The sequence below is a fragment of the Alexandromys fortis genome, unplaced genomic scaffold (genome assembly GCF_014885135.2).
Source record: "Alexandromys fortis isolate MF-2015 unplaced genomic scaffold, M_Fortis_MF-2015_v1.1 scaffold_16, whole genome shotgun sequence".
NCBI classification, from domain to species: Eukaryota; Metazoa; Chordata; class Mammalia; order Rodentia; family Cricetidae; genus Alexandromys; species Alexandromys fortis.
This window is the reverse complement of record NW_026067893.1, coordinates 6,713,974-6,739,742: the sequence shown is the minus strand read 5'-3', so window position 1 is coordinate 6,739,742 and position 25,769 is coordinate 6,713,974. Positions and strand designations below refer to the sequence as shown.

The window sequence follows — 25,769 nt, the reverse complement described above, 5'->3', positions numbered from 1 at the left end:
GATAAGCCTCTGTCTCACAGCATAGGGGTTTGAACTTGGATCTCCATCCCTCTTAGTAAGTATATCAGCCACTGAACTGTCTCCTCAAGTCCCCAAAGTTTCTTTCTAGGGAATTTATGAGACCTGGTCTAAACAGAGGTTGGTTATTTCATGAGTGAAATGATAGAAAAACATAAAAATGTTGGTTTACTCTATTGCAACTAAGACAGGAGAGCAAACATAGTTACAGATGGTTGTGAGCTGCCATTTTTGAAAGTGTGACTACAATGAGCAAACAAGAACCACCCTCTCTGCCCTGTGGAGTTGCTGGTCCTGGAGCAGCTGCTCAATTCTTCCAAAAGCCACCCCCACCCCATCTTAAGTAGCCAAGTTGTTTCCACTGCTTTCTGTAGCATCAGCTCTTGTGAAGCCATTCCTTCTTGCCAATAATCACTGCCATTTAGTCCCTGCATGAGCAACACCAAGGCCACTACAGCTCCTGAGCTGGGTGAAGAGGCAGAAGAAATCAGGGAAGAGCAGCTGATGGCACTGAAGTCAGAGTCTTCACCTTGCTGATTGATTTAAACTACACTTGATCGCATAGAAACTGCCTCTACTTCAAGAGCTCTCTGTGAACAGAAGGAAAATATTAAGTCTTATTACAGTCTTAATTTTGTTCAGAGGATGAACCTGCTTTTCCATAAAATATTCTGGGATTTCTGATAACCATTCTAAAATCAGGGGAGAAGGGTCTAAAGTAGAATAAACATTTAATTTCTTTTTGAAATTTAGATAAAGAGAGGAGGATGCAACAAAACCTTGCAGTCAAGGCTGAAGCACAGGCCAATTCACAGAGGTCTTTGTTGCTCCAGACTCTGGAGAAATGTCAGAGATTGTGGTTATAGAGACAAAGGTTATGTTGGGGCTGGTGGCGCAGGGCTTGGGGATCTCTCTGTGAGTTCAAGGCCAGCCTGGTTTCCAGAGCGAGTTCCAGGACAGCCAGAGAGAAACCCTGCCTCGAACAAAACAAAAACCAACCGACCAAACAAACAACCCCCGCCTCCCACAAAGGCTATGAGTGATTTCAGTGTAGCATTAGCTATATAATATGTTGGGTTTTTGAAGTAGTTATATTCCTTTGGTTTTTGACACTCAGGATTTTTGCATTTCTTTTTAGCTTTTCTTTTTTTCCAGTTTGCTTAAAAATACACCTTTGATGTCATTTCATCTTTAGAATGGTGTATTCTTCGTACAGTTTTTTTTTTTTGCTACTTTGTTAAAATAAGATTAAGAGTGTTTTAAATAGTCTTAATCAACTGTTAACACTGAGTTAACCTAAAGATGCTTTACATTTGCCAGATTTGAAAGTATCTAATTTAATTCATAGCCATGTAATTTCACCATTCTTTAAACATTTGACAGCACTAGAAAGCAAGCTGTCAAAGTGGAGCAGAGAACAATTTACAGTCAAAGTGAAGCACTTAAAGCTGTTGGTGATTGGCAGTGATCAGCCTACATTTATACAGACATTCGCCTGTGCTGGTTTTCTTAGCCGTGGTGTCTCAACATTAAAGCAGACCTTTTTTGATTTCACGGTTGCATTTTAGCTTGTAGTTGGAACCAGTGCTGAAGAATTATAACAAATGTTAAACCTGTGCTGCCTCTTCCCCCCAAGCATAAATGAATTTTGATATTTCCTACTTAATTTCTACAATCTCTTTTACTTTGCTGAGAGTAATAAGATCTTAATGTGGGTGATTCTTTGACATTCTCTTAAATAAGCGATAAGGCATTTGCAGACATGGATTTCTCATGGGTCTTATTTTTAAAAATTTATCTTCTTTCTAACCCTACCGTAAAGGAGGACAGAGCTTAGGTGCAGGAATCATAGGAACACTGTTCTGTCGTAGTTAACAGTTTCACAGCGACAGTTTTAGTTTGAAATGTTTTCATTCTGGAAATCTATTCTGATTTTAAGGGTGAGATCTAGTTTGCTTCTGTTTACTGGCTTTTGAGTGCTGAGCATTTAGAAATCTATCACCACACTGTTTGTTACTACAGAATGAGACTGAGAGACATTTAAAGCTTTGTGTTTGTCCCTTGCTCTACTATAGAGAGTAATTTAGCGAGGCATGCCAGTTGCTTTAGCAAAGTTATGGGGTCTTTCTATTATTAACCCTCTGCTCTTCTGGTAGACTTCAAAGACTGCTTGGCAATGTTTCTGTGATAGAGAAAGGCATCACAAGGAGAGAAAGAGATACCTTATATACTTCTAGTTCTTTTAAAAGATTTATTGCCTTTTACAGTCACAGTTGCTACTTGAGGGGAAATCCCACCTTTGCTGGCTTTATTGTGACAGTGGCTATTGGCAAGGAATAAAGTATAATCTTACTGCTTGCCCCGCAGAGAGTGAGTAAAAGAGCACGGGCTCTCACTTTGTGGAAGTGAAATTAATTTAGCTGTGTGGTCATCACATTCATAACAGTTTATAATAACTCTATCCTCTGACACATCTTGAAATACTCTGGTATGTGCACAGACATATGTATGAAGGTTTTTATTACTGAATTTGTCTAAACATTCAAAACATGACAGTAGTTGAGTCATGATTAGATAGATACTGTATTCAAGTATACAAATTGCCTTATAGTTGTTAAATAGAATGAAATATATCAGTTCTTTACACATCTTTCCTGCCATGATATCTTTAAACTGTGAGCTAAATAACTCCTTCCCTCCCTAAGTTGCTTCATGTCAGGTATTTTGGTCTCAGCCATGAGAAAACTAAGTAATTACTACTTCTTAGCTATTATTTTTTGTTAAGATTTTTATTAAAAAAATTCTGCTCATCATAATTGTGGCTCATTTTTCTACAATGATTTTTCCACCAATTTAGTAAATATTTGTAGAATTTGTTGTATAATTCTTGTATTATACTACATTAAGGCCACATTCACAAAAGAAACTTTACAAAATTTCTGTAATTTACTTTTTATTAAAAAAAAACCTTTTTATTGATTCTTTGTGGATTTCACATCATTCATCTCAGTTCCTCTCATCTCCCTGTCCCTTCATATCTGCCCTCTGCCCTTGCAACCTCCCCCTCAAATAAAACTTGAGAAAAACAAAAGAGGTCTTTGTCGTGGACGCTGTAGTGCAGTCCAGTGAGTCACACAGTTTACCCTTTAGTCCCTTCATCTTTGCTTGCAATGTTGATTGTAGTTGAGTGGCTTGAGGCCCTGGTCTCTGCTCCACTATTCATACTGGGCCCTCACTGGGACTCCTCTTGGGTATCCTGTTGTTGCCCTGTGTTAAGGAGATCCTGCAACTTTGGATCTGCAGTTCTGGCCCCTTTACATGCTCCAGTAGTTCATAGATGGGGAGATGTCGGAGTGAACTAACTCATGGCCCTGGTTCTGGGCCTGGATGGTGACTGCGTGGGTCAGCCTGCCAGCTCTCCCTCATGCTCACCACCAGGATAGTTCTCCAGCTCCACTTCTATGCCCTCAGGGACCAGCTCACAGGTGCCCACACCAGCTGGGCCAGCTCTAAGGTGTTGCCTAGGCGTTCTTAACTTTTTTATTGGATGCCACAGAATGGCTATCTAAAGCTTCAAGACATGATCCATTTCTTGACCCTTGAGCTCATTTAAGTTGATAATGAAAACGAATGCCATATTGTATTATACCCAAACATCTTACCTCTACATTTCATTTTTAAACTATTTATAAATCTTACATTCATTCATTCATTAACTCATTCATTTATTCGTGTGTGTGTGCGCGTGTGTGTGCGCGCGCGTGCGCGCACATGCATGTTCATGCATGGGTGCATGCAGAAGAGAGGTCAGAGGACAACTTGCAGAAATCTGTTTTCTTCCACCATTGTGGGGTCCGAAGGATTAAGCTCAGGTCCTCAGGCATGGTGTCTAGCCTCTACCTGCTGAGCCTGTTCACTGGTCCCATCTCTCCATGTTTACATTTTTCTTCTTTGTTCATTCCCTTCTTTGTTCATTCTGTACCAGGCAGAGGTGTTCCTTTGCAATAATAGCTCTAGTTTATAAGGTCATTTTTTTATCTTTCCTACTAGGAGCTGTCTTCTATAAATATTCAAAATATTTTGTTCAGGCTCCTCAGCTACTATCATACTCTGAGCATAACAGCCATTTGTAAGTGTCTTGAGAGAGTAGACTGTCTCATATTTGGCCTTCTGTGTTGTAACATCTGGGTCAGTAGATGAGAGCCAGGAGTCTTAAAAGTAGTCACGTAAGGTAACTTTTGATAGGAAAAGAAATGGTTGTTTAGTTTTTCTCAGTTACAGAAAAGTAGATTCACCTCAACTATTAAGGTATAGGATTAAATAATAAAGGTTAATCTTCAAAACTAGCTACATAATTTTGTTTTGAGATGATGGAGAAACTAGCAAAGAGAACAGATGAGTATTTTAAGGGCAAAGAATTGGATTGAGCAACTTGGACAAGATAAAACTGGTATTAGGAATTATTTTCAATTATTGAAGTCTATGTTTTTTTCTTTCTATAAGAGTTTTCAGAGGTCAGTCTGCTACCTTAATGTTCCTCGGTGTTTGCTCTATTGTAATAAACTTTGAACAATATTCAGTGTGGATGTTCTTTGCCTGGCTTTGCATTTGTGTTTTGGCAACAGAATTAATGACGATGTGAAAAGGGATACAGAAGTAGAAATAAGCATTTGTAATTGATGTGGCCCCCACTGATTCCAGAAGTATTGGCATAGTATTAGGTATAGTGTAACCGGTACATCAAGGAGCCAGTCAGAGCTGTGTTGTCTCAGAGTATAAAGTTGAGTTTTAGGTATCAAGAAACTGTCTTTGCAAATAAAATTTTTGGATGCTTTTATTCTGTTCAAGATTCAAATGTGTACTGTCTACAGGATTTCTTCCAACCTTGGCCTTACGTTTAAGGTACCACATATGTAGATAGAAAACAGATTGACTTAACAAGAATCAACTAAGTAAAATAGCCTTGACAGTTTAATCTGAAATGTTTTATTATGAATATTGCATACTTGAAAACGGATTGGAACCTAAGATATAATAACTTAGGTAGACTTACAAATATATACACAGATTTAAACTGAACTCTGAGGCCAATTGTCCTGTGAAGAAGCAGTTTTGGTAAACTGCATCATAAACATTCTAAAACTGGTCTGTTCTAGGACCAAAGGTTGTAATCAAATAGCCTTTATGTGAGAAGAGAACATTTTAGTTGTGAGCATAAAGATTAGCCATCTGTGATCATACCCTACTCCCTAAGAGGTCACAGATGGGTTGAGATTAGGGCGTTGTCACAGGAGGCAGAGTGCTTGCTGTGAAAGCACGAGGACTGGAGTACTGTCTCAGCACTCAGGTGGCCCTGCAGCAGTGTGTGCCTGTAATCTGGGAAGGTGGCGATGGAGCTTCTCCAGAACGTGCTGGCCAGCCAGTACTGTCTAGTCAGCCAAATCCAAGTGCAGTAAGAAATAAGGTGGGGAGTAACTGAGGAAGACAGAGTGTCAACCTCGGGCCTACACAGACAAGTGGGCATGCCTGTGAACCCACTCACGTGTGGAGGTACACACAAACCCACGTACACAATGAAATTTAAAAAAACCCACAAAGTACATATAACTTTTAACTATTTGAACTAATAATATCAGACTCAAGAATTGTCTGCCTTTGAAACACAATTCTTTAAGATTTACTTACTAATCTCAAGGTTTAGCTTATAAATGGTTTCTGGTTTCTGGTCTGTAAATTCTCTGGTACTTTGGAAAGGAGTCACTCCTGTTTTGTTTTGTCCCTCCATCCCCCTTTAAAGTGGGTCCATCTTACCAGAGTGCCATCAGAAAGATACCAGTGAAGCATCTTTAGTTAACTTAGAAATGTCTTTAAGGCAAGCTCAACTTATTTTTGCTAATTTTATTGTTGCTTTTATATTTTGTTTTACACCTTTTGGAATCTTAACTAAAACTTTAAATTCTCGGTGGCTCAGTATCCCCACAGGGTTGTAGAGAAGAAATGGAGTGATGCAGCTGTGGAGTGGCTGCAGTCTAGTGGGAAGGCAGAGACATCTGGTGGGGGTCTGTGTTACAGTTGATTAGATTTAAGGTATAGACTCACGAGAATATATTGTGAAAATAGAACTGTTACCATGCCATGGCATTGTAAAGGATAAAAACTAGCTTCAGATGGTTATTTAGATGACCTCTGTTGCTAGTTTCTTCACCGAGAAGCAGGAGGTGAATAGTGACTAGGTGAGGATTAGGGGTGTAGCAGCTGCTCTGCAAACACTGTCAAGGCTTGATTGATGCTACGGTAGCTATGTTAATTATCATAGCAATGTTGTATCCTAGAAAGTTGGGTCATGTAATGAGAAGAATAAAATGAAATAGACATAATAGATTGATAAAAGTACAAGACTTCAAATATGTATCTGCAAAGCCTAACACATGGCACAGTCATCCATTTCTGTAATTTCTAACATTGGGGAAATTGTTTAATGTAGAAATAAAGGCACCATTTGGCATTTTAACCTGACCTATCCAGAAATGTCAGAGCAGTGGCTGTGTGAATCAGTTATAACAAAGGAATATACTCAACTTAGTGGTTGCTACTGTTACCCTTATAAGTATCAAAACAAATTTATATGTATTGTTTAGGAAGTTTTGTTTGACTCTTTTATGATAGTAGACTCTGTATTCATCCAGGGAACTTAACATGTAGCTTTCTATGTTTTCTTGACAATGAAGCTCAGAGATATCTGTGGGATGATGCCTTCACTGTTTATATGCTCAGTAGCGGCTAATATGTGTACAGGTTGGATATGCTTAGATATCATCAATATCATAGCATTTGTGTGAGATGCTCAGAATCATGTGTTATAAGTTAAATCCAAAGATTATAATTAATTTAGAAATTCATTTAAAGCTGTCTGTTTCATTATTTCTCTGATACCAAGATCTGCTGAAATAGTACTTCAGTAGTACTTCAGAGTAACTAATGATTATCTAGTGAGTAGCTTATGATAGTTAAAGGCTCATTAGATTTTCTGAATGATAAATTCCTTTTTCTTGTATTTACAGGAAACTTGTCCAGTTTAAATCGTCTTGGCCTGAGATACAATAGATTGTCAGCAATACCTAGATCATTAGCAAAATGCTGTGCACTTGAGGAGTTAAACTTAGAGAACAATAACATTTCTACTCTACCAGAGGTAAGAAGCAGATTAGAGGAAACAAAATGTAATTGAAACTAGTCTGCAAGAAAATGGAGGTAAATTAATTAGTTTTACAGCTGGATCCATAATTTGGTGATTGGGACTATTTAAACAGTGAAGATGCTGTCACATACCACCATTAAAGTAAATTCCAAAAACAGAAAGCATGTGTGTGGGAGCATACTGTTTTAATGTGAAGAAGAAGGTGAAACCAGAGTGAACGAAAGTCTTGCTATAGTCGCTCCCTCTTTACTACGGAGAAGCAGTAGTAACACCTCTAAGAAAAAGTTTTATTTATTGTCAAGATTAATACTATTACTCGTTTGTCACCCACCTTATTACACCATTGATGCAGTAATGTCAAAGCCTGTTTAGTGTATAACAGCCAAAAAAGGATATTTTAACTCCTAATTTTAACTTGAATTATGTTGATTCTGTTAGGAAAAAAAAAAAACATTGGTCTAGTAAGAAGTCAACTTCCACCAATATCTGCCTACTTTTGTTGTCTTCTGGTCTCAGTAGAAGAGACACCTCTCACTAATCATTGTACTCTGGAGCCATCTCCTCTTTTGTAAAAATTGGTAAAGATTGGTTTGTAGAAAAACGTGTTTCAATGTGATGTGAAATTATTTCCTTTCTTATATTGAAACTAGTATGCCAATAGTTCTGCATTGCAAATTCTTAGCAATGTGTTTTCTTATTTTATTCAAGCATAATACAGTACTCTACCAAAGTAAATGAAGGGACTGCAGGCTTACCATTGACCTTTACAATTTCTTTTCTAAGTGGTATCTGAATGTGTATGTGAGAGGAGTGTGAATCTGTCTATTTCTGTGTTGCTTTATATATGAAGAACTATTTGGATAAATGCCACTATATATCAGCTCATAAAAAGATTTAACTCATTTGATTTGTTTGCTAGGGGAAAATACATAGAGACACATCTATTAATTTGGTTTATTTTACTTTTGTTGTGTGTGTTTGGAGAATATAAAGATGTTTCCCATGATTGCAGTTGCTAGGCTAGACCACTGAGATTACTATGACAGTACCTTTCCTTAGCAGAAGAATTGTAGCATTTACCTGAGATAAGAGTGAAGTTCAAGGTAGGCAATCTAGCTCCAAGAACCAGGCTGTCTGGATTTTTGTCCTGTGATAGTGATACTTCAGATTAATCAAGATGGGTGAGGTTATGCTGTTTAATGTTATCCGCTTCTCTAATGACTCACCCTTTATTAAGTACTAATTATCACATTAAGTAGGTTTCTTTATTTTTCTCCGTGGTAGTGGTGGCTTTTTTTCTTTTAGAGACAAGATCTTGTAGTGTAGCCTTTTGAGCTGGTTTTTGCTATGTAGCTCAAGCTGGTCCTACACATGTACCTGTTCCCTTGCCTCACCAGGATTCCTGAGTGTAGAGATTACATGTGTGCCACCGTGTTCAGCTAAATCCTTGAGGAACTTTCTTTTGGGTGTTAATTGTATCCATATTCTTAGATAAAGACTGAGTCCCTATAAAGTATAAACATTTGAAAACTATGTAATTTTATATACAGATTTATTATCAGTGAAGGAAGATTGATAATTATTTGGCTGTTAAGATACGGACCTTGCCATAGGTGATTTTTTTTAATATTATATAACTGAAATAAGTCAATTTGTTGGCATCTGTATTATTATGGTATTGTAAAAACAAAAACATAGAAGCTTCTTTGTTCTATTTATCCTCTTTTGCAATCTCTGATCAGACCTGACCTTTTTTCTGTTGTTTTTAAACAGGGATACAAGGGATCCTACAAAGTTTTTTCCATGCATTGGGCTTGGGAGTATTAAACCCTCTTTTTACTTGTGATAAGACATTATTAAAAAGGACAGCTCTCTCTGGTCTGAATATGAAAGGCTGTGTGTATATGTTTTCCTGTGCATGTTTTCAAGAGAGACACTGGGGACGCCTTTAACTGACTTTGTCCAAATATGAAATATTAAGTCTTACTTAAAAAATCATCCATGTGCTTTGGAAGTAGCGTATTTTCAGTGCAAGTGCTTGATTCTGTTTGACCGTAGACTAAGTAAGGGAAACAGAAAGATCCATTAGGTGCCACTGAAAAGGCTTTCAAGCTGTGTTGAGACGATGAATCATGGCAGCAGTTTACAGTGCTTAGCTGTGGATCTCTGCATCGAATTCCTTCAGGTGCTGGATAAAATTTCTATGGTGACAGTTAAGGTGGTCATCAGTCTGATTACAGGGGAAGGCCAGTTCGGGCACCCTCTCCACCAATGCTTTTTAGGGTCTTAGCCTCATGTTCTTTTCTACCCTTCCAGTCTCCCCTCTTCCTCCTCGTCTACCCTCTTTTCTACTCCCTCTGCTCCACCCCCCTCCCCCCAATTTTCTCAGGAGTTCTTGTCTATTTCCCTTTCCAAGGGGGATCCATGTATGTCTCTCTTAGGGCTCTTCTTGTTACCTAGTTTCTCTAGGGTTGTGGACTATAGGCTGGTTATCCTTTGCTTTAACATCTAATACCCATTTATGAGTGAGTATATACCATGTTTGTACTTTCTGGGTCTGGCCTACCTCATTCAGGATGGCTTTTTCTAGTTCCATGTATTTGCATGCAAATTTCAAAATGTCTAACCACAGAGTATTCTATTGTATAAATGTACCACATTTTCTTTATCCATTCTTCGTTTGAGGGGCATGTATGTTGTTTCCAGGTAGTGGCTATTACGAATAATACTGCTATGAACACAGTTGAGCACATGTCCTTGTGGTATGAGTGTACATCCTTTGGGTATATGACCAAGAGTGGTATTGCTGGGTCTTGAGGTAGATTGAGTCCCAATTTTCTGAGAAACCACCATACTGATTTCCAAAGAGGCTGTACAAGTTTGTACTCCCCCTCCCAGGAATGGAGGAATGTTCCCCTTATTCCACATCCTCTCCAGCATAAGCTATCCTTGGTGTTTTTGATCTTAATCATTCTGACCTGCGTAAGAGGCAGAGCCATTTTTATTTGCATTTTCCTGATGGCTAAGGATGTTGAGCATTCCCTTAAATGTCTTTCAGCCATCTGAAATTCTTCTGTTGAGAATTCTCTGTTTAGATCTATACCCCATTTTTTGATTGAATTGTTTTTGTATTTTGATGTCTAGTTTCTTGAATTCATATATTTTGGAGATCAGTATTCTGTCCAATGTGGAGTTAGTGAAGATCTTTCTCCATTCTGTAGGCTGCCTTTTTGTCTTATTGACTCTGTCCTTTCCCTTACAGAAGCTTCTCAGTTTACAGAAGTCCCATTTATTAATTGTTGCTCTCAGTGTCTGTGCTGCTGCGCCCATGCATTCAAGGTTACTTCCCATTTTCTCTTCCGTGAGATTCAGTGTGGCTGGATTTATGTTGAGTTGAACTCGATTTAGTGCATGGGGATAGATATGGATCTATTTGCATTTTTCTACATGTTGACATCCAGTTATGCCAACACCATTTGTTGAAGATACTTTCTTTTTTCCATTGTATAATTTTAACTTCTTTGCCAAAAATCAGGTGTTCATCTGTGTGTGGATTGATATCAGGGTCTTCAATTTGATTCTGTTGTTCCACCTGTCTGTTTTTATGCCAATACCAAGCTGTTTTCATTACTGTAGCTCTATAGTAGAGCTTGAAGTCAGGGATGGTGATGCCTTTGGATATTTCTTTCTTGTACAGGATTGTTTTGGCTATCCTGGGTTTTTTGTTTATCCAAATGAAATTGAGTATTGTTCTTTTTAGGTCTGTGAAGAATTGTGTTGGGATTTTAATGGGTATTGCATTGAATCTGTAGAATGCTTTTGGTAAGATTGCTATTTTTGTTATGTTGATCCTACCTATCCAAGAGCTTGGGAGATCTTTCCATTTTCTTGTATCTTCTTCAGTTTCTTTCTTCAAAGATTTTAAGTTCTTTTCGTACAGGCCTTTCACTTCTTTGGTTAGTGTTACCCCAAGATAGTTTGTGTTATTTGTGGCTATTTTAAAGGGTGATGTTTCTCTGATTTCTTTCTTAGCCCTTTTATCATTTGTATATAGGAGGGCTTCTGATTTTTTTGAGTTGATCTTGAATCCTGCCATATTACTTAAGGTGTTTATCAGTTCACTGTGGGCTTGCTGTAAACTCTAGATCGTTGTAGTGATTGTCCCTGAAGATGGTCACAGAACCAGCCTTCCCAAGCTGCAGTTTATCCCCTAAAAGCTATTGCTCTGTTTAAGGCAAATATTACCTTATTTCTTAATCTTACTCTTACTTTGATTTTTACAGAGTCTTTTATCCAGTCTTGTAAAATTGAATAGCTTGACCTTAGCTAGAAATTGCTTCCAGTTATATCCAGTGGGAGGTCCATCTCAGTTTTCCACCATCTATTCCCTCAACATGGAACACAATCGAATCAACAAAATCCCATTTGGAATTTTCTCCAGAGCTAAAGTGTTAAGTAAGCTGAACATGAAGGTAAGTCCCTGTCTGGGGTGTATATGTGTGTGTGTGTGTGTGTGTGTGTGTGTGTGTGTGTGTGTGTGTGTGTGTGAGAGAGAGAGAGAGAGAGAGAGAGAGAGAGAGAGAGAGAGANGTGTGTGTGTGTGTGTGTGTGTGTGTGTGTGTGTGTGTGAGAGAGAGAGAGAGAGAGAGAGAGAGAGAGAGAGAGAGAGAGAGAGAGAGAGAGCTGTAGTTCTCGTTCATATTTTCTGTACGAGGGTGGAGAGTAGGTGATACCTTGTTGATGAAATCTATACTGCTAACAGTCATGCTTTAGGACAGTTCTTACTGCATAACAGGTGTTTTCAGACTGAGCACACCCTTAGCAGTTTGTCCTCGAGAAGTAGTCTTGGGTGTCTCCAGAAGTATAATGCTAAGGATATATATTACATAACTATTTCATAAATGCCAATGTATGCCAAAAAGGTTTAACTTCTTAAAGTAATATATCTAATGAAATAATATGGAACCACCAAGCTTGATGATCTAGACTAAGACAATATTAAATATCTATTGCAGTATTCTAGTAGAAGGTAAAGGATGTAAAAGTCTCCTTTTACACAGGTTTAAGCTGTTTTAAATGTGCTAGTTATTATATTAAATTCCTAGGTATTATGTTCATCCAGCAGCACTTTTTAAGATAGTTTTTCTCTTTGGCTGTCGGAGGGATGTATGAATAACCCTCAGGTTCTTTACCTGGCCATATGCCCTTCAGTGAGAAGCTTCCACATTGATAATGTGACTTTATAAGTTTACTGTGTAAGGAAAAAAAATCATGGAAAATTGTAAATGCTATGATTTAATTTGTAATGGACAGATTTTAGGTCCAGAGATGATAATGGAAAATGGTCACATACCTAATCCTGACTGTAGCTGAGTAGGAATCCAGGAAACCTGGGTTTCTTTGTTAATGTTGTCATAGTATACTACATGGTTTTGTCATTCTTTAAACTCTGCACCATAATTGTGGCCTTTAGTAATCTAAATCTGTTACTTTGTTTCTATACTTTGTCATGATAACTATTTGAATGTATATGAGTAAAAATTTTAAGTGAAGATAATCTTAAAATCCGAATAATATTTCTTAGTCTGTTGATGTGAGAAAGGATGCAGAGGTAATAAATCGCCTTTCTGCTGAGTGCTCCTTGTGTAACAGTACTGGTGGCAGACTTCTTGCATATCATGCACAAGGTCCTGGGTTCAGTCCCCAGCATAAGTAACAAGTAGTGTCTCAGTTTCTCATAGGTGTAGACTGTGATGAAGCAGGTGTTGCTAGTTTTTGCCTTTGAAGATACATTTTAATTGCTCTGTTGTTGTTAGAGTTTATCTACCTGAGATTTTAGAAAATGAATGTGAAACTGATGAACTTTGTCTTAACATTCCATCAAATGTGATCAAAGATTAACAAAACTTTTTCGTGGAAATAAAAGTGAGACTTGAAAGTTTTTTCTATATATGTACTATACTTTTTTGTAATTTTAAAAACTACATTTGTATTTGTTTTTGTTTGCTTGAGTAACGTAGCTCATAAGGGGAGGTCAAAGGACAGGTTTTTTTTGGCAGGTTTCTTCTACCATGTGTATTCTACTGGTCAGGCTGGTGGCAAGCACCTTTCCCCACTGAGATGTCCTGCCCGCTTCTTACCCATATCTTAACTGAACATTCTTATTGTACTCAGTGATTTTCTGTACATTATTATGAAGTAGTTTAACCTCAGAATAAAAGCCTACTTAATTAAAACGTTGGAAGTTCAGAGTTTTATTGGTAAGTTTTGGCTCTTGTTTTATTTATTCTATCTGTTGATAAATATGAGAATAAAATTTTCTGTTTAAGAATTTTGCTTGCAGAAGAAAATGTAAATGGTGACTTTATTTTTATGGTTCTACCTGGGTGCTTCTCCTCTCTACCAGGACAATCAGTTGACATCACTTCCTTTGGATTTTGGAACTTGGACCAGTATGGTAGAATTGAATTTAGCCACAAATCAGCTCACCAAGATCCCAGAGGACGTGTCTGGTCTTGTTTCTCTCGAGGTGAGTGAATATAGTGTAATTAGAGATGGTCATGTCTGGGACTCCGTTGGATGCACAACCCTGTGAGGGGAGGGAAGTGTTGATGCCATTGAACCACCTCTGCCTGACAGAAGCTGAGAGAATTAAATGCAGAATCTTTGAAGAGAAAGATGTCTAAAACTTAGCATCTTGAAAACAGTTTCCTTTCATTCCTTTCAGGAAACATGGCATTACTTGCCAAAATAATTACTGATTCTTCAGATTTGCACTCACAGCCTTTTATTGTATGGCTTTGGCCTAATTTTATCACCCCTTGTGTTGGTAATGTGTTGTCCCTAGCTGTAGCTCTGTGTCCCTTGTGTTGGTGATGTGTTGTGCATAGCTGTAGATCTGTGTACCATCTCAGTGTCTGGAATATTGCTTTTCATCCTCTTGATTTTACTTTTTCCTTTCAAAAGCTTTTCCCCATAATTAAAGATCCACCTTAGTCAGGAATGACTGTTACTGTCTTTACTTAGTGAAGTTTTCATCTTTAACACACAGCTTAGGAAGATAGTAAATATGTTCTTTTTAAGATTTTTTTTAAAAAAAAACTTTTAAAAGTTCTATTATATTGTAAAGCAGCAGTTCCCAACCTTCCTAATGCTGCAGCCTTTTAATACAGTCAGTTCCTTATGTTGTGGTGACTCCAACCATAACATTATTTTGTTGCTACTTTATAACTGTAATTTTGCTATTGTTATGAATCCTAATGTAAATATCTGATATGCGACCCAAGAGGGGTTGCAGTGCACAGGCTGAGAACCACTGTCATAAGGTGCAGTGCAGCGGCTGACAGAGATTGAAACATGGCTGTGCTTTCCTCACTCTGTGTTTGGATCTCATCTCCCGAAGCTTTAGTTTCCTGAGGAGTGAAATGAGGTAATAGCACGCCATAGTTTTCATTCAGATCAAGTGAATCACATAAACAAAGTGCATTTGATATAAGGTCCTAGTAAACTCCAGTGGTGGCTATTGTTCTTGTATTGATCTTGTTTTGTGTGTTTTTTTTTATGGATTTTATAAAGTTGGGGCAAATAAGTAGACAGCCTTAGTTACAATTTTATGTGGCTCTTTCAATTTACTGCTCTTTTTCCTAACCCAGCTCCCATTATTGTCTCCCTATTTCCATGCCGAATTATAACTTCTTTGAGGAAAAGGACTCTAGAGCTTCCTCAGTCCTTTTACCCTGTAATGTTTCTAGGGTGTAGTGAAGAATTTCTAAATTGTAACTTCAGTTACTGCTCATTGTTATAGACAGTTGTAAGTCAATGGCTTACTTTCCTTAAGTGAATATTTTAAGAATTTTGAATAAAAATTAGGTTATTAATATTTATAATTATTCACTGTCAATATTTTAGTTTTAAGACAATAGTTAATTTTGTTTTTCCTTTAAAAATTTAGTTAATAAACTATTTCCATGTTTTTAAGTAATTGAATAAAATCTCTTTGTAGTATATTTGTTTTAAAATGTATTAGTCAATTAAATATTTAATATTTTTTATTATTAGTCATTTTTGGGAATTAGCATTGCTTAATAATCTTTAATTTTCATAACAATCATGTGTAAGTTATTTCATGAGTTGTGAAATGCTGTCAATTTCTGCTTAGGTTCTAATATTATCGAACAATCTTCTAAAGAAGCTTCCCCATGGTCTTGGAAACCTTAGAAAGTTACGAGAATTAGATCTAGAGGAGAACAAACTGGAATCCTTGCCCAATGAGATTGCTTATCTCAAGGATTTGCAGGTAAAACCCTCTCCTGGTGGTGATAGAATTATATGACTAAAGTTCTTGAAACTATTCCAAATTACAACTTTTTCTTTAGATTTTGATATAATTTTCCAATTAAAGATTTTTATCTTATTGTCCTTACGTGAACGTCAAATATACTGCCTGCTTTTGTTCTCCTAACAAATGAAATTGTTTGAAAGAAAATCTTGTGATTTACTAAACAAGTTTTACCCAACTTAATTTCCCTGTTATTTATTTTACTTATTAGATATATGATTATAAATGTATATCATTGTAAGAAATGTATGTGTAACTTTTTTATTTTGTTAATCTTCTAGAAATTAGTCTTGACAAACAACCAGTTGACCACTCTTCCCAGAGGTATCGGTCACCTCACCAACCTCACACACCTGGGCCTTGGAGAGAACCTGCTTACTCACCTTCCCGAGGAAATTGGTATGAACCTGTGGACACTTGACTCTGCTTATTGACTTTGTGTTTTCAGATAGATAGGTTTGATAAATACACTTTTCTGTGAATTCATTTACATCAAGCTCAAGACTTTTAATGAAGTGCCAATGCTTTTTCTCCTAAATTCTTAGAATTAAACCTGTGTTTTAAGAATGGCTGGAATGCTGCCAGTAGGTAGACCTTACTTACGAATCTCAATGTACAAGATTGTTTTCTGTTCTTCCAAACTTAGTAGTTAGATGGGCTTGTGTTAAATTAGCACTCTCTGTGCTGTAAGGACATTTCTGTTTTTGTTGTCTTTATTTAGATTTTGTTTATAATAACTAGTTCTGAAACCACAGGAGTGAGCCACTATTTGTAGCTTCTGGAAGAACATTCTTCATAGCGATTTAGGGTTAATTGTAGTATTTGCTTACTATTAAAGCCTGGATTTACTTTTAGAATTTTTCCAAATAGTCACATCTAATATTTATATAATTAATATGGCCACTTTGAATTTAGGCATCAGGTCATAATCCTGTTTTATAACAGAGTCCCTAAATTAGTGAATTCTGTGGATTATAATCTGTTCTCTATAGTTCCTGTTCTGTAAGCAAGATAAAGTAGTAATGTTTTTTTTGCAAATGGTAGACAATTTAAAATTTAGTTGTGCCACTTGGCTGGCTTTGTAGCTTTAGATAGAGACTGTCCACCCTGATGTCTTTTTACCTGTAAACCAGGCCAGTAACTCACTTCATGGAGATTGCCTTGAGATTAACTACCCCACGTGTAGTCTAGTCTCTCTTGCTGCCTGTTGGCTTACTACTTTCCTAGTGCTACTGGCAAGTAGTCTATGTTTTGATTTTTAAAATAGAGGCTTAAAAATACATATGTGAACTCTCAACTGACCAACAGAATGTCTGAAAATGGAGTGTTTCCACAAACCTCATAAGCCTCAAAACCATTGTGATTTTCTGGTTATAAAGAGGGACCTATAAATTGTGGTTTTAAAAAGTTTCCCCAGTTGATTTGAATATGCTGCAATTTGAAATCTACAGTGGTGAAAGTTTTAAGAATAGTAATTAATTTTTTTCCCTCCCTAAACAGGCACACTGGAAAACCTAGAAGAACTGTATTTGAATGACAACCCCAACCTTCACAGCCTCCCTTTTGAGCTGGCTCTCTGCAGCAAGCTGTCAATCATGAGTATTGAGAACTGTCCACTCAGTCACCTCCCACCTCAAATTGTTGCTGGAGGGCCTTCATTCATTATTCAGTTTTTAAAGATGCAGGGTCCGTATCGTGCCATGGTCTGATACGAACTGCTGGTCCCACACACTGTTCAAACATAGATATGAAACATTCTGTATCTGTGGATATTGATCTATGGCAGATTTATAAAGACTGCATTATGTGTTTCTGCTAATAGAGGAATCATAGCCATTTAGATTTTTTTAATTCTGTAAAGAAAAAAAAAGCTTATATAAGTTTTCTTTGCTAAATTTGATGGATGGTTTTCTGTTGTGTAATCTGATATGCCAGTTTGTTTAAAAATCTTCCAACAAATTATGAAGTCATTAAATTTAAGGGACAAAATGATATAATCAGATATGTGTTTCTCTTAGGAAAATGTGGGCCAAAAATTTTGTTGCAACTTTTCGTATCCATTTCCCCTTACAGCGTCAGATCTTTATAATGGCATGAGCCCTGAAGGTAGAATTTTTCTTTAACTTATTTTGAAATTTGAAATTTAAAATTTTTATATTGTTTACAGTTGGAGTGAATCACTGGATTATTTTGATTTGCTCTGTTTTAATCAGATATAGAGTTTATATTCTGTGTTAAAAATTTGCATCAGTTAGTTTAAATATTAAAAGATACTTTATTGAGCAACAGCTGGCAAACAGAAAATATACATTTAGAAATCAAAATTTCCACTACTTCTATTTCTCTAATGAACTGTAAAATAAATATCTGAAGTGAACCTTTGGGGTCGGGGTATTGAGACCTTTCTTAGAATAAGTATTTTTACTTTGGGGGAGCAGAAATCTGTGGTGGAAGGTTTTCTTTTCCATTCCTGAAAAGTGCAGATCCACAAAAATTAAACAGAAATTTGGCAAATAAATTACACATAAACACACATTCTATATATGTATATACAATGCTATATAGATATGTATTTATTATATCATAAACCACAATAGGTAACTTTAAAGTCTTTACCCTTTCCTTGTACAATGAGATGAATGTCTCTCTCTAAAGACTGCAGTGTATGTATGTTTCAAGGTTATTTAACAGTGTACTGTGGTTTTATATCTTGACTCGCCTTGTACATCTTTCTGTTTTGGAGTATCTGTGTCTAAGCACAATATCTTCACACTGTGCTGTATTGCTGCTGAACTAAATGCACTTTCCCCATAGATGGGGCACTGGCTTCAAACAATTCAGTTCAGTACCATTATTTTCAGTTTCATTTCTTCTTTGTTATTAGGTGGTATAGTACAGTTATGGGAAATGGCACATTGCATCGACACTATTGGTAGTTCCATGGGAGTTACGTAGGATGTGCATGTACTATTTGATAATATTTTCTTTTGCTTTACTGCCTTTATGAATAGCAAAATTGTGAATGTGTGTCCCTTACATAGTACTCTTATTTTTGGTAGTCTTGATCTAGGTCAGTTTAATTATTGAGGAAACCCCACAGAGCAAGTGCATCCTAGATTCCATCCTAAAACACACCTTCCATATAATGAGTAACTATTATATATAATTAAATATTGCTGCTTATTTTTCTGTTTTGCCTCCCCCCATTTTGGGGGGTCATTTTGTTCTAAACAACTATTTTTTTACAATTAAAACTGTAATATCAAGATAAAAATTTGGACTTTTGCTTTTCCTGGAACTCAAACTCAAGAATGGGTTTGAGGTCAAATCTGGGTTCAGACTTCTAAGGAACACCGAATAAATGGAAGGCAGGTAAAGATATAAAACCCTAGAATGCTTAAATGTGCTGTAAAACTATTGTAATGTTCACTGGATTTTACAAACTCATATCCTTTCTCTTTTTCCATCTACTGTGGCTTTTCAGTTAAGATTTTTGTTTATAAAAGGAATTTATTACAGTTCTACCTAGAACTTGTGTGTGTGTGTGTATGGCCTGCCTCCCTCCCTCCCTCCCTCCCTCCCTCCCTCCCTCCCTCCCTCCCTCCCTCTATCTATCTTTCTCTTCTTTTAAATCTCATATTCATATGTATTGATATTAAGGTCATGGAACTGAAACTTGAGAGATAGTGGTCTAGTGTCTTTTCTTGTGAAACATGTTTTTTTCAAAATGAAAATATATGAAAAATTTTAAACAATTTGGTTTCCCTACATTTATTTAAGTTATTCTACAATAGAGGTGGAAAATGATCACAAACTTACATGTAGAACTAATGTAATGTAATACATATACATAGTGTATTATTAATCTCTTCAAGATGTAAACTATAGATCTTCTTTAGAGATGCTGTCTTAGAATATTTCTTTAATTTAATAACTTTCTACCAAGAAGCTAGACTCCACTTAGGAGAAGAATACTAGTAAAATCAAGATACTTAATCCTTGAGTAAGGGATGGTGAATGACTACATATTCACTAACTTTTTTCATGAATGTCATTGGGACTATTTGCCATATTTAAAAATTGACTTTCTTTTAAAAGAATAATGTTTGACTCTATAAGATTTGCTTAATAAACTAAGAATCATAGACTGTTGTCTGAAACATGCACATTTTAGTTTGTTAATCTGTAGCAGTTAAATGGAAACAACACAGTCTTCTGTAGGTGTTTGTTTAGAATGTCACACAGAAAGGAGAGATGGTGATTTATAGATTAATGAAAACAATAAAGTTTAGACAAGAAAACAAAGGTCACTTCATATTTAAAATGTGGGCAATGTAGTTGGAGTGAAGTCGCAAAGTTTGGATTATACGTTTCTAATTAAATTTGTGTAGTCTGAGCTATTTAAAGTGAATGAATTTAGGCTAGGATGTAGCTAAATGTAAGATGTAGCCTAGTGTTCACAAGGTCCTGGTTCAACCCCGGTATACTCAGCCCCAATAATACAAACAAAAACTACCTCATACAAAAAGAAGAAAAGGGTACACAGTTAACCAGGCATGATGGTTCAAACTCAAGGCTGATGCAAGATGATCTCAAGTTAGAGTAGTCTGGGTGATGTATTGAGATCTTTCCCCAACCCCAAATCAAAAATAGCATTCTTGCCATTCAAGAAGTACCCTTGTGTCCTGTTGCTGGCAGCTGCAACAGCTTCCTGAGTGCTGCATGGCTGAACCTTGGAAAGTTCCAGTCTCTCTGCAGGCTTATCATCCTTTATAAAGTCATTTACACCCTGAGTTTTTGAAGGGTGGGGTCTTGTCCTCATATATCTGTCCTACTGTCCAGTCCTAGCTGCTTTGTAATCAGGCTCATAGCAGATGGACCAGCAATTGCTTTAAGTCAGTTTAATACTTCTTTCTTCACCAAACTGCATGTTTCAAATCTTCGGATTCTTTTTTTTTTTTCTTTCAGTTATTATTGTAGACTTGAGTAAAAACTGCAAGCAGTAACCACGGAGCCTAGATGTTAAACTGTTGAAATTTCCTATTAGTCCATTACTTTTAAATTCAGCTCACTCAGAATTTCACCATACAGAGTACAGCCAAGTTCTCTGTCACACTGTGACATGAATAGCCTCCCAGTATCCATCCCAATCTTCCTTCTTCCCCTACCTGAGATATAAGCAGCATGTGCTGGCCATGTTCCTGTCTGCCCTGTGCTCTCGTGAATTGTCACTGTGATTGTCCATTGAGCTCCTATTCAAGGGCTTCTGTAGTCTGTTACACTGTGCTCTTCCACTCCCCCTCCCCAAACCAAAGTTCCAAAGGCCTAGGTGGCGACTGGGAAGCAGGGAAAGCAAGCTAGACCCAGACATGAGTGGCCTACTTCTTTAGCCAGGTCTACCTGCTGTATTTGCTGCAGATGAAAACACGGGCCTGTGGAGGACACTGAATGCCAAATATTGACTTTCAGCCTTTAAAAAAAAGCACTGCAAATTATTCTTCCTAGGCTACCTTCAAGTTTAATGCAGTGTGTTTGTTTCTTTGTACCTAATTATCCAAACAGACTTCAGTAGCTGTTACTTGTTCATAATTTTTTTTTGATAATTTGTATTGTCAGAATTCCAGTTTGGCCATAAAGTTTTGAATATAATCCAAAGTTTTCTGAAACTTTTAAAGACTTACCTTGTTTAAGGTTTTTAAATGTTTGTTTTTAAGAGGACAGTTGTGTGTTGAGTCATAAAATGAATTTGTCCCTCCACTGTGTTGCTTCCCTCACTAAAACAACCGTTCATAGCTCTGGCAGCAGTGGGTTAAATAGGTGATTGCTGATTTCATCAGTGGTGTCAAGTATGGCAGCCAGTGAGGGCCTGGTCAGACCCCAGCCTGGAAGTGCATGCACTGAGATTCACACCTGCCAAGACCCAAGTCTGTTATGTGCAATGTATACATTATCTGCAACTATTTCTGTTTGCATAGCTCTCTTTACTAAAAAATTTTAACTTGGGTGATGACTTCAGGGATTTGAAATTATCTCCTGTCTGAGATAAATCTAGCTCAGAAGTACACAGTTCAGTGGAACACTCTCAGGCGGTGTTTTTTTGTTTGTCATTGGATCACTGAGGAACCCTTCTTTCTAAAGCTTCATCTTTGGAAGAGGTTGTATAGAGCTGTGAGTACAACCTTAAAGAAAAGGGAATTGCTTCAGGAGTCTAGCAGACTATGTAGACAGATTGCAGGCTCTCCCCCCCCCCCGCCCCCTCCATGGCCCAAAACATGGCCAAACATAAATTAGTGACAGTTGTCTTTTGGAGGATGTTGACTTTCCTCTGTGTTTCTTTGTTCTCCTATATCCTAAGTTTGGAAAGTATGTCTACATCCTTTGAAAATCTGGGCTATCGGTATTTTTTTTTTTTTTTTTTTTTTGTTATGTATCTTGGGAAGAAATAGTGAACAATCCACTTGCTGTTTGCTCTCTTTGCTTTCTGGGTGAAGATGTGGCCTCATCTTCCTGACCTAGTCACCTGCTACCAAACCTCTTTCCCCCATGATGGGCTCTGCCTCTGAAGCTGTGAGCCAGAATATAATCTTCTAGTTCCTTCTGGCTGTTGCGCTGAATTACAGCAACAGGAAGTACCCAGTACATGTACTGTGTTACACTGATGGTAGACTTCAGAACAAGGAAAAGTATCTGAGGTAAAGGGACAAGATCTAATCAAAGGTCTGTCTTAAAGATACAGTCTCCAGTAACATCCACAAGAAGTGGGTCAGGCCAATGTCAGCTTAGTTTTGTATGTTGGAGACTTCACCCTCCATTAGATATTTTGGGGGACCCATGTAATATTGAATTTTCTTGAAGCTACGTGCTAAATGAAAATGAAACATACAAACTTGTCATATTGTTTAGCATGGTGAAAACAGAGCCTAGAGGAGCCTTCAGAGCATCTGCGCCGTATTAAAAATAAGATCTAAGATAAAATGATGTTCTTAACCTTAAAAAAGAGCAAATTTAATCTAAAACAATCCAAAGAAAAAAGAGAATAGACATCAATGAAAGTAAAACAAGAAATCAATAGAGAAAAACCAATAAAATGAAAAATGAGGGTTTTTTTTTTTGAAAATTTAAGTAAACTTAGTAAAACTCATAACCTTCTAGCCAGGCTAAGACCTGCTACCCTACTAATTCTTATAAATGATAAGGCGTCACTACAGCTTCCATGGGGGAAGAAAAGGTAATAGATACTATAAAAATGTCTGTGGCGCTCAATTTTAAAGCTAAGACAAAATGGGCCAGTTCTTTAAAAGATACACTATGCCAAAATATACACAAGAAAAAATGTATATTGGTGCTTATTGAAGAAAATGAGTCTGTACTTCTATTTAGTAGAATTCATCAAATATATAAAGAAAAAAATTTTTAAATCTTTAAATGGTTTCTCTATAGTTCCTTCCAGAAGATGGGGGGAGGGGGTATCTCTTAATTCTTTGGGGTCAGAATTACTCCAATACTAAGCCCAAAATCCTTACAATGAAATACAGATATCTCATGAACTTAGATACAAAAATCCTCAACAAAATAACAGATTTTATCCCATAAAATAATGTACACAACACGACAAAGTATTGTTTATGCCAGATACACAAGGCTGTTTTCATCATTAGAAAACTAGGGTGTAATATATCATACCAGCAGGTTAAGAAGAGTTGTTTTGATTTACATTTCTCTGCTGGCTAAGGATGTTGAGCATTTCCTTATGTGTCTTTCAGCTATTTTGAGATTCATCTGTTGAGAGTTCTCTGTTTAGGTCTGTACCCCATTTTTTTTTATTGCTTATATATTGATGTCAAGTTTCTTGAATTCTTACACGAGGAACTCTTAAAATTCAGCATAACAGGATGACTGATTTAAAAATGAACAATTTAAAATGGACAGCTCATGAGATATGTGGGTGGCAAGGGGGCTGGAAGGAGCCATGGACATCAGTCACTAGGGAGTTACAAACGAATAAGAAGCGTCTCGTGCCTACTGAAGCATCAAAAAGAAAGCTACCGATGGTTGCTGATTGCTGGAGGAAATACAAAATGTACAGTCACTTGGGAAGAAGATAAATTATCTGCAGGTAGCCTCCAGCCCCAGCCACCCTGACACAGCACACTGCCTTCCTTGCTTCTTGCTCTTTATCCCGCCGCCAACACTTCCCAAGATGGAAATGCTGGGCCAAGGGGGCGAAAAAGTAAAACCAAGAACCTACTCTCCTTGGAGTCTTCCCTCATTATCTGGCCCACAGAGGACCCTTGTCTAGCTCACTGGCCACAGAGATGGAGTTTCTCCACTTTGTCATTTGCTCGCACCTCCCTCTGAGGACAGATTTGGGGGGTGAAAGGAAAAGGCACCTCTCATGGGTTTCTTTAATTTTTGCCTTTTCTTCTTAGTCTGCGTACTGTTTATTTTTTAGGCTGTCACTTTTGTGTTTCCCAGATGTCTTAGTTGTGATGCTTAGTGTATGCCACTGGGATATTCGGTGGCTGTTGCAGGATTTTGAAATATCTCTATTTCGTCTCTTATTTCCACTTGATTGGACAAAAAGTCTTGAAGTCTGATCTTAAGAGTGTTATCATTTCTGGATTTTTTTTTTTTTAAAGATAGGATCTTACTAGTTAGACAAGGCTGGCCTTAAACTCAGATTTGCCTGCCTCTGCATTATGAGTGCTGGGATTAAAGGTTTGTGTCTCACTGCTTTCTGTTTTTCAGAAAAGCTCAGTTATATTTTGAATATCTTCAAGTCCAACATAAACTTTCCTCTCAGCATTCTTAGGGCAGACTAAATTACGTTTTGTGTGTGATTTCCATCAGTGGCTCCTGCTCACTGAGATGCTAAGTAGTTTTACCATTAGAGCTCTGGCATCCATTTATTCCAGACAAGGGTTGTGATTGTACAGAGTGGAAACCAACTGGAAGGGTAAAGTGAGGAGTTGTGTGGGCTGTGGGCTGTGGGGCCACTTAGACTCAACCACTCTGTTCCACAGCTGTGAAACTGGACACGGAACTGGGACAGAAAGTATGGCTTTTTATATCTATTAACCTGTGCTTTTGCTTAACCCTCTTTTCTTTGTTAGGGGAGGGAAGAGAGGAGGAAAGGAGAGAAAAGGAGATCAAGAAAACTGAGAGTATGTACACATCCTGACAATCATAATAAAAATAAAGTGAAAATAAAGAAATATTTTTCTTAAAAAAAAAAGAAAAAGAAAACTGAGAGTATGAACCTGCTCCTTAGTGACCAGTATGGAGTGCTGTATCCACCTTGCTCCAAAGCCATCTCTGCCCCTCAACTGAACCAGATGTCATTTACCTGTATCAGTCTATTTTCTGCTCTGTTTTCAGTAGAGTTAGCACCGGTGGAGTTAGTTTGTGGAAGGCACCTTGGAAGCATCAGTCTGTGTATCCAGCTTGTTCCCTCAGCTTTATCCGCTGGGTTTCCCTCTTGAGCCTCAGAATTGACCAATGTTTGTATTTCTTTTCTGGTGTAAGGAGCCGCATGCATTTCCTCCTTTATTATGAACAGTTCAGAACATCAACTTTTACTCTCTTACCCTTCACACACAAACCTAACAAAGATGTGTTAAGCCTGTTAAAACTGTGTTTCCCACTTGGATGTCTATTTTGCTTAACTTTATATTTCTAGTGCTGGTTTATTAACAATCCTTGCTAAGACTGACAGATTGCAGGATCTATTTGAATTGGTTCCATGAATATTTTGGCTAGTAAAGAAGATAGCATTGCTATATATAAAAAAAAAAGATAGCCAATGTATATTTTGTAACCCCAAGTCTGAGCTGAGTATTTTCTATGCATTCAAACATTTAATCTCCGTTTAAAAGCATGTGTGAGGTGTATAAAACTATTTCCTCTTCTCCACATGAGGAAACGAGGACTCAGAGAAGTCAAATAAATAGTTATTAAATGTCAGAAGCAGGGCCAGAACTTACTTTACTCTCAAGTTCAAAATATCAATGTCTTACTTGAATTGCTACTTAGTACCTTTCAGGCAGGAGTTTCTTTGCCACGTCCACAGCAGTGACTGCCGTGTAGTGACAAAATGCCTCTGCGCTGGCTTTTGCCTGCTGAAGGATTGGGGTTAGAGCTTCTTGGAGCGAAGCCCCAGGTGGTCCCCCTGGCAATCAGCAGTCCAGAGAGGACCTGATGCCCTAGGCAAATCTC

At 37.3% G+C, this 25,769-nt stretch overlaps 1 protein-coding gene across 4 annotated transcripts in view; it reads left to right on the top strand.

The window, feature by feature from the left end:
* The window catches only part of Shoc2 (SHOC2 leucine rich repeat scaffold protein), a 75,549-nt gene extending 55,847 nt beyond the window's left edge, over positions 1-19,702 (top strand). For all 4 annotated transcript variants that reach the window (XM_050147485.1, XM_050147501.1, XM_050147493.1 and 1 more), the window contains exons 4-9: positions 7,080-7,210; positions 11,500-11,688; positions 13,623-13,745; positions 15,375-15,512; positions 15,836-15,953; positions 17,055-19,702. In XM_050147485.1, the coding sequence (XP_050003442.1) occupies positions 7,080-7,210; positions 11,500-11,688; positions 13,623-13,745; positions 15,375-15,512; positions 15,836-15,953; positions 17,055-17,263 (908 nt within the window). In that variant the 3' untranslated portion in view covers positions 17,264-19,702. The remainder of the gene's footprint in view (positions 1-7,079; positions 7,211-11,499; positions 11,689-13,622; positions 13,746-15,374; positions 15,513-15,835; positions 15,954-17,054) is intronic.
* The last annotated feature ends 6,067 nt before the right edge of the window (positions 19,703-25,769 follow it).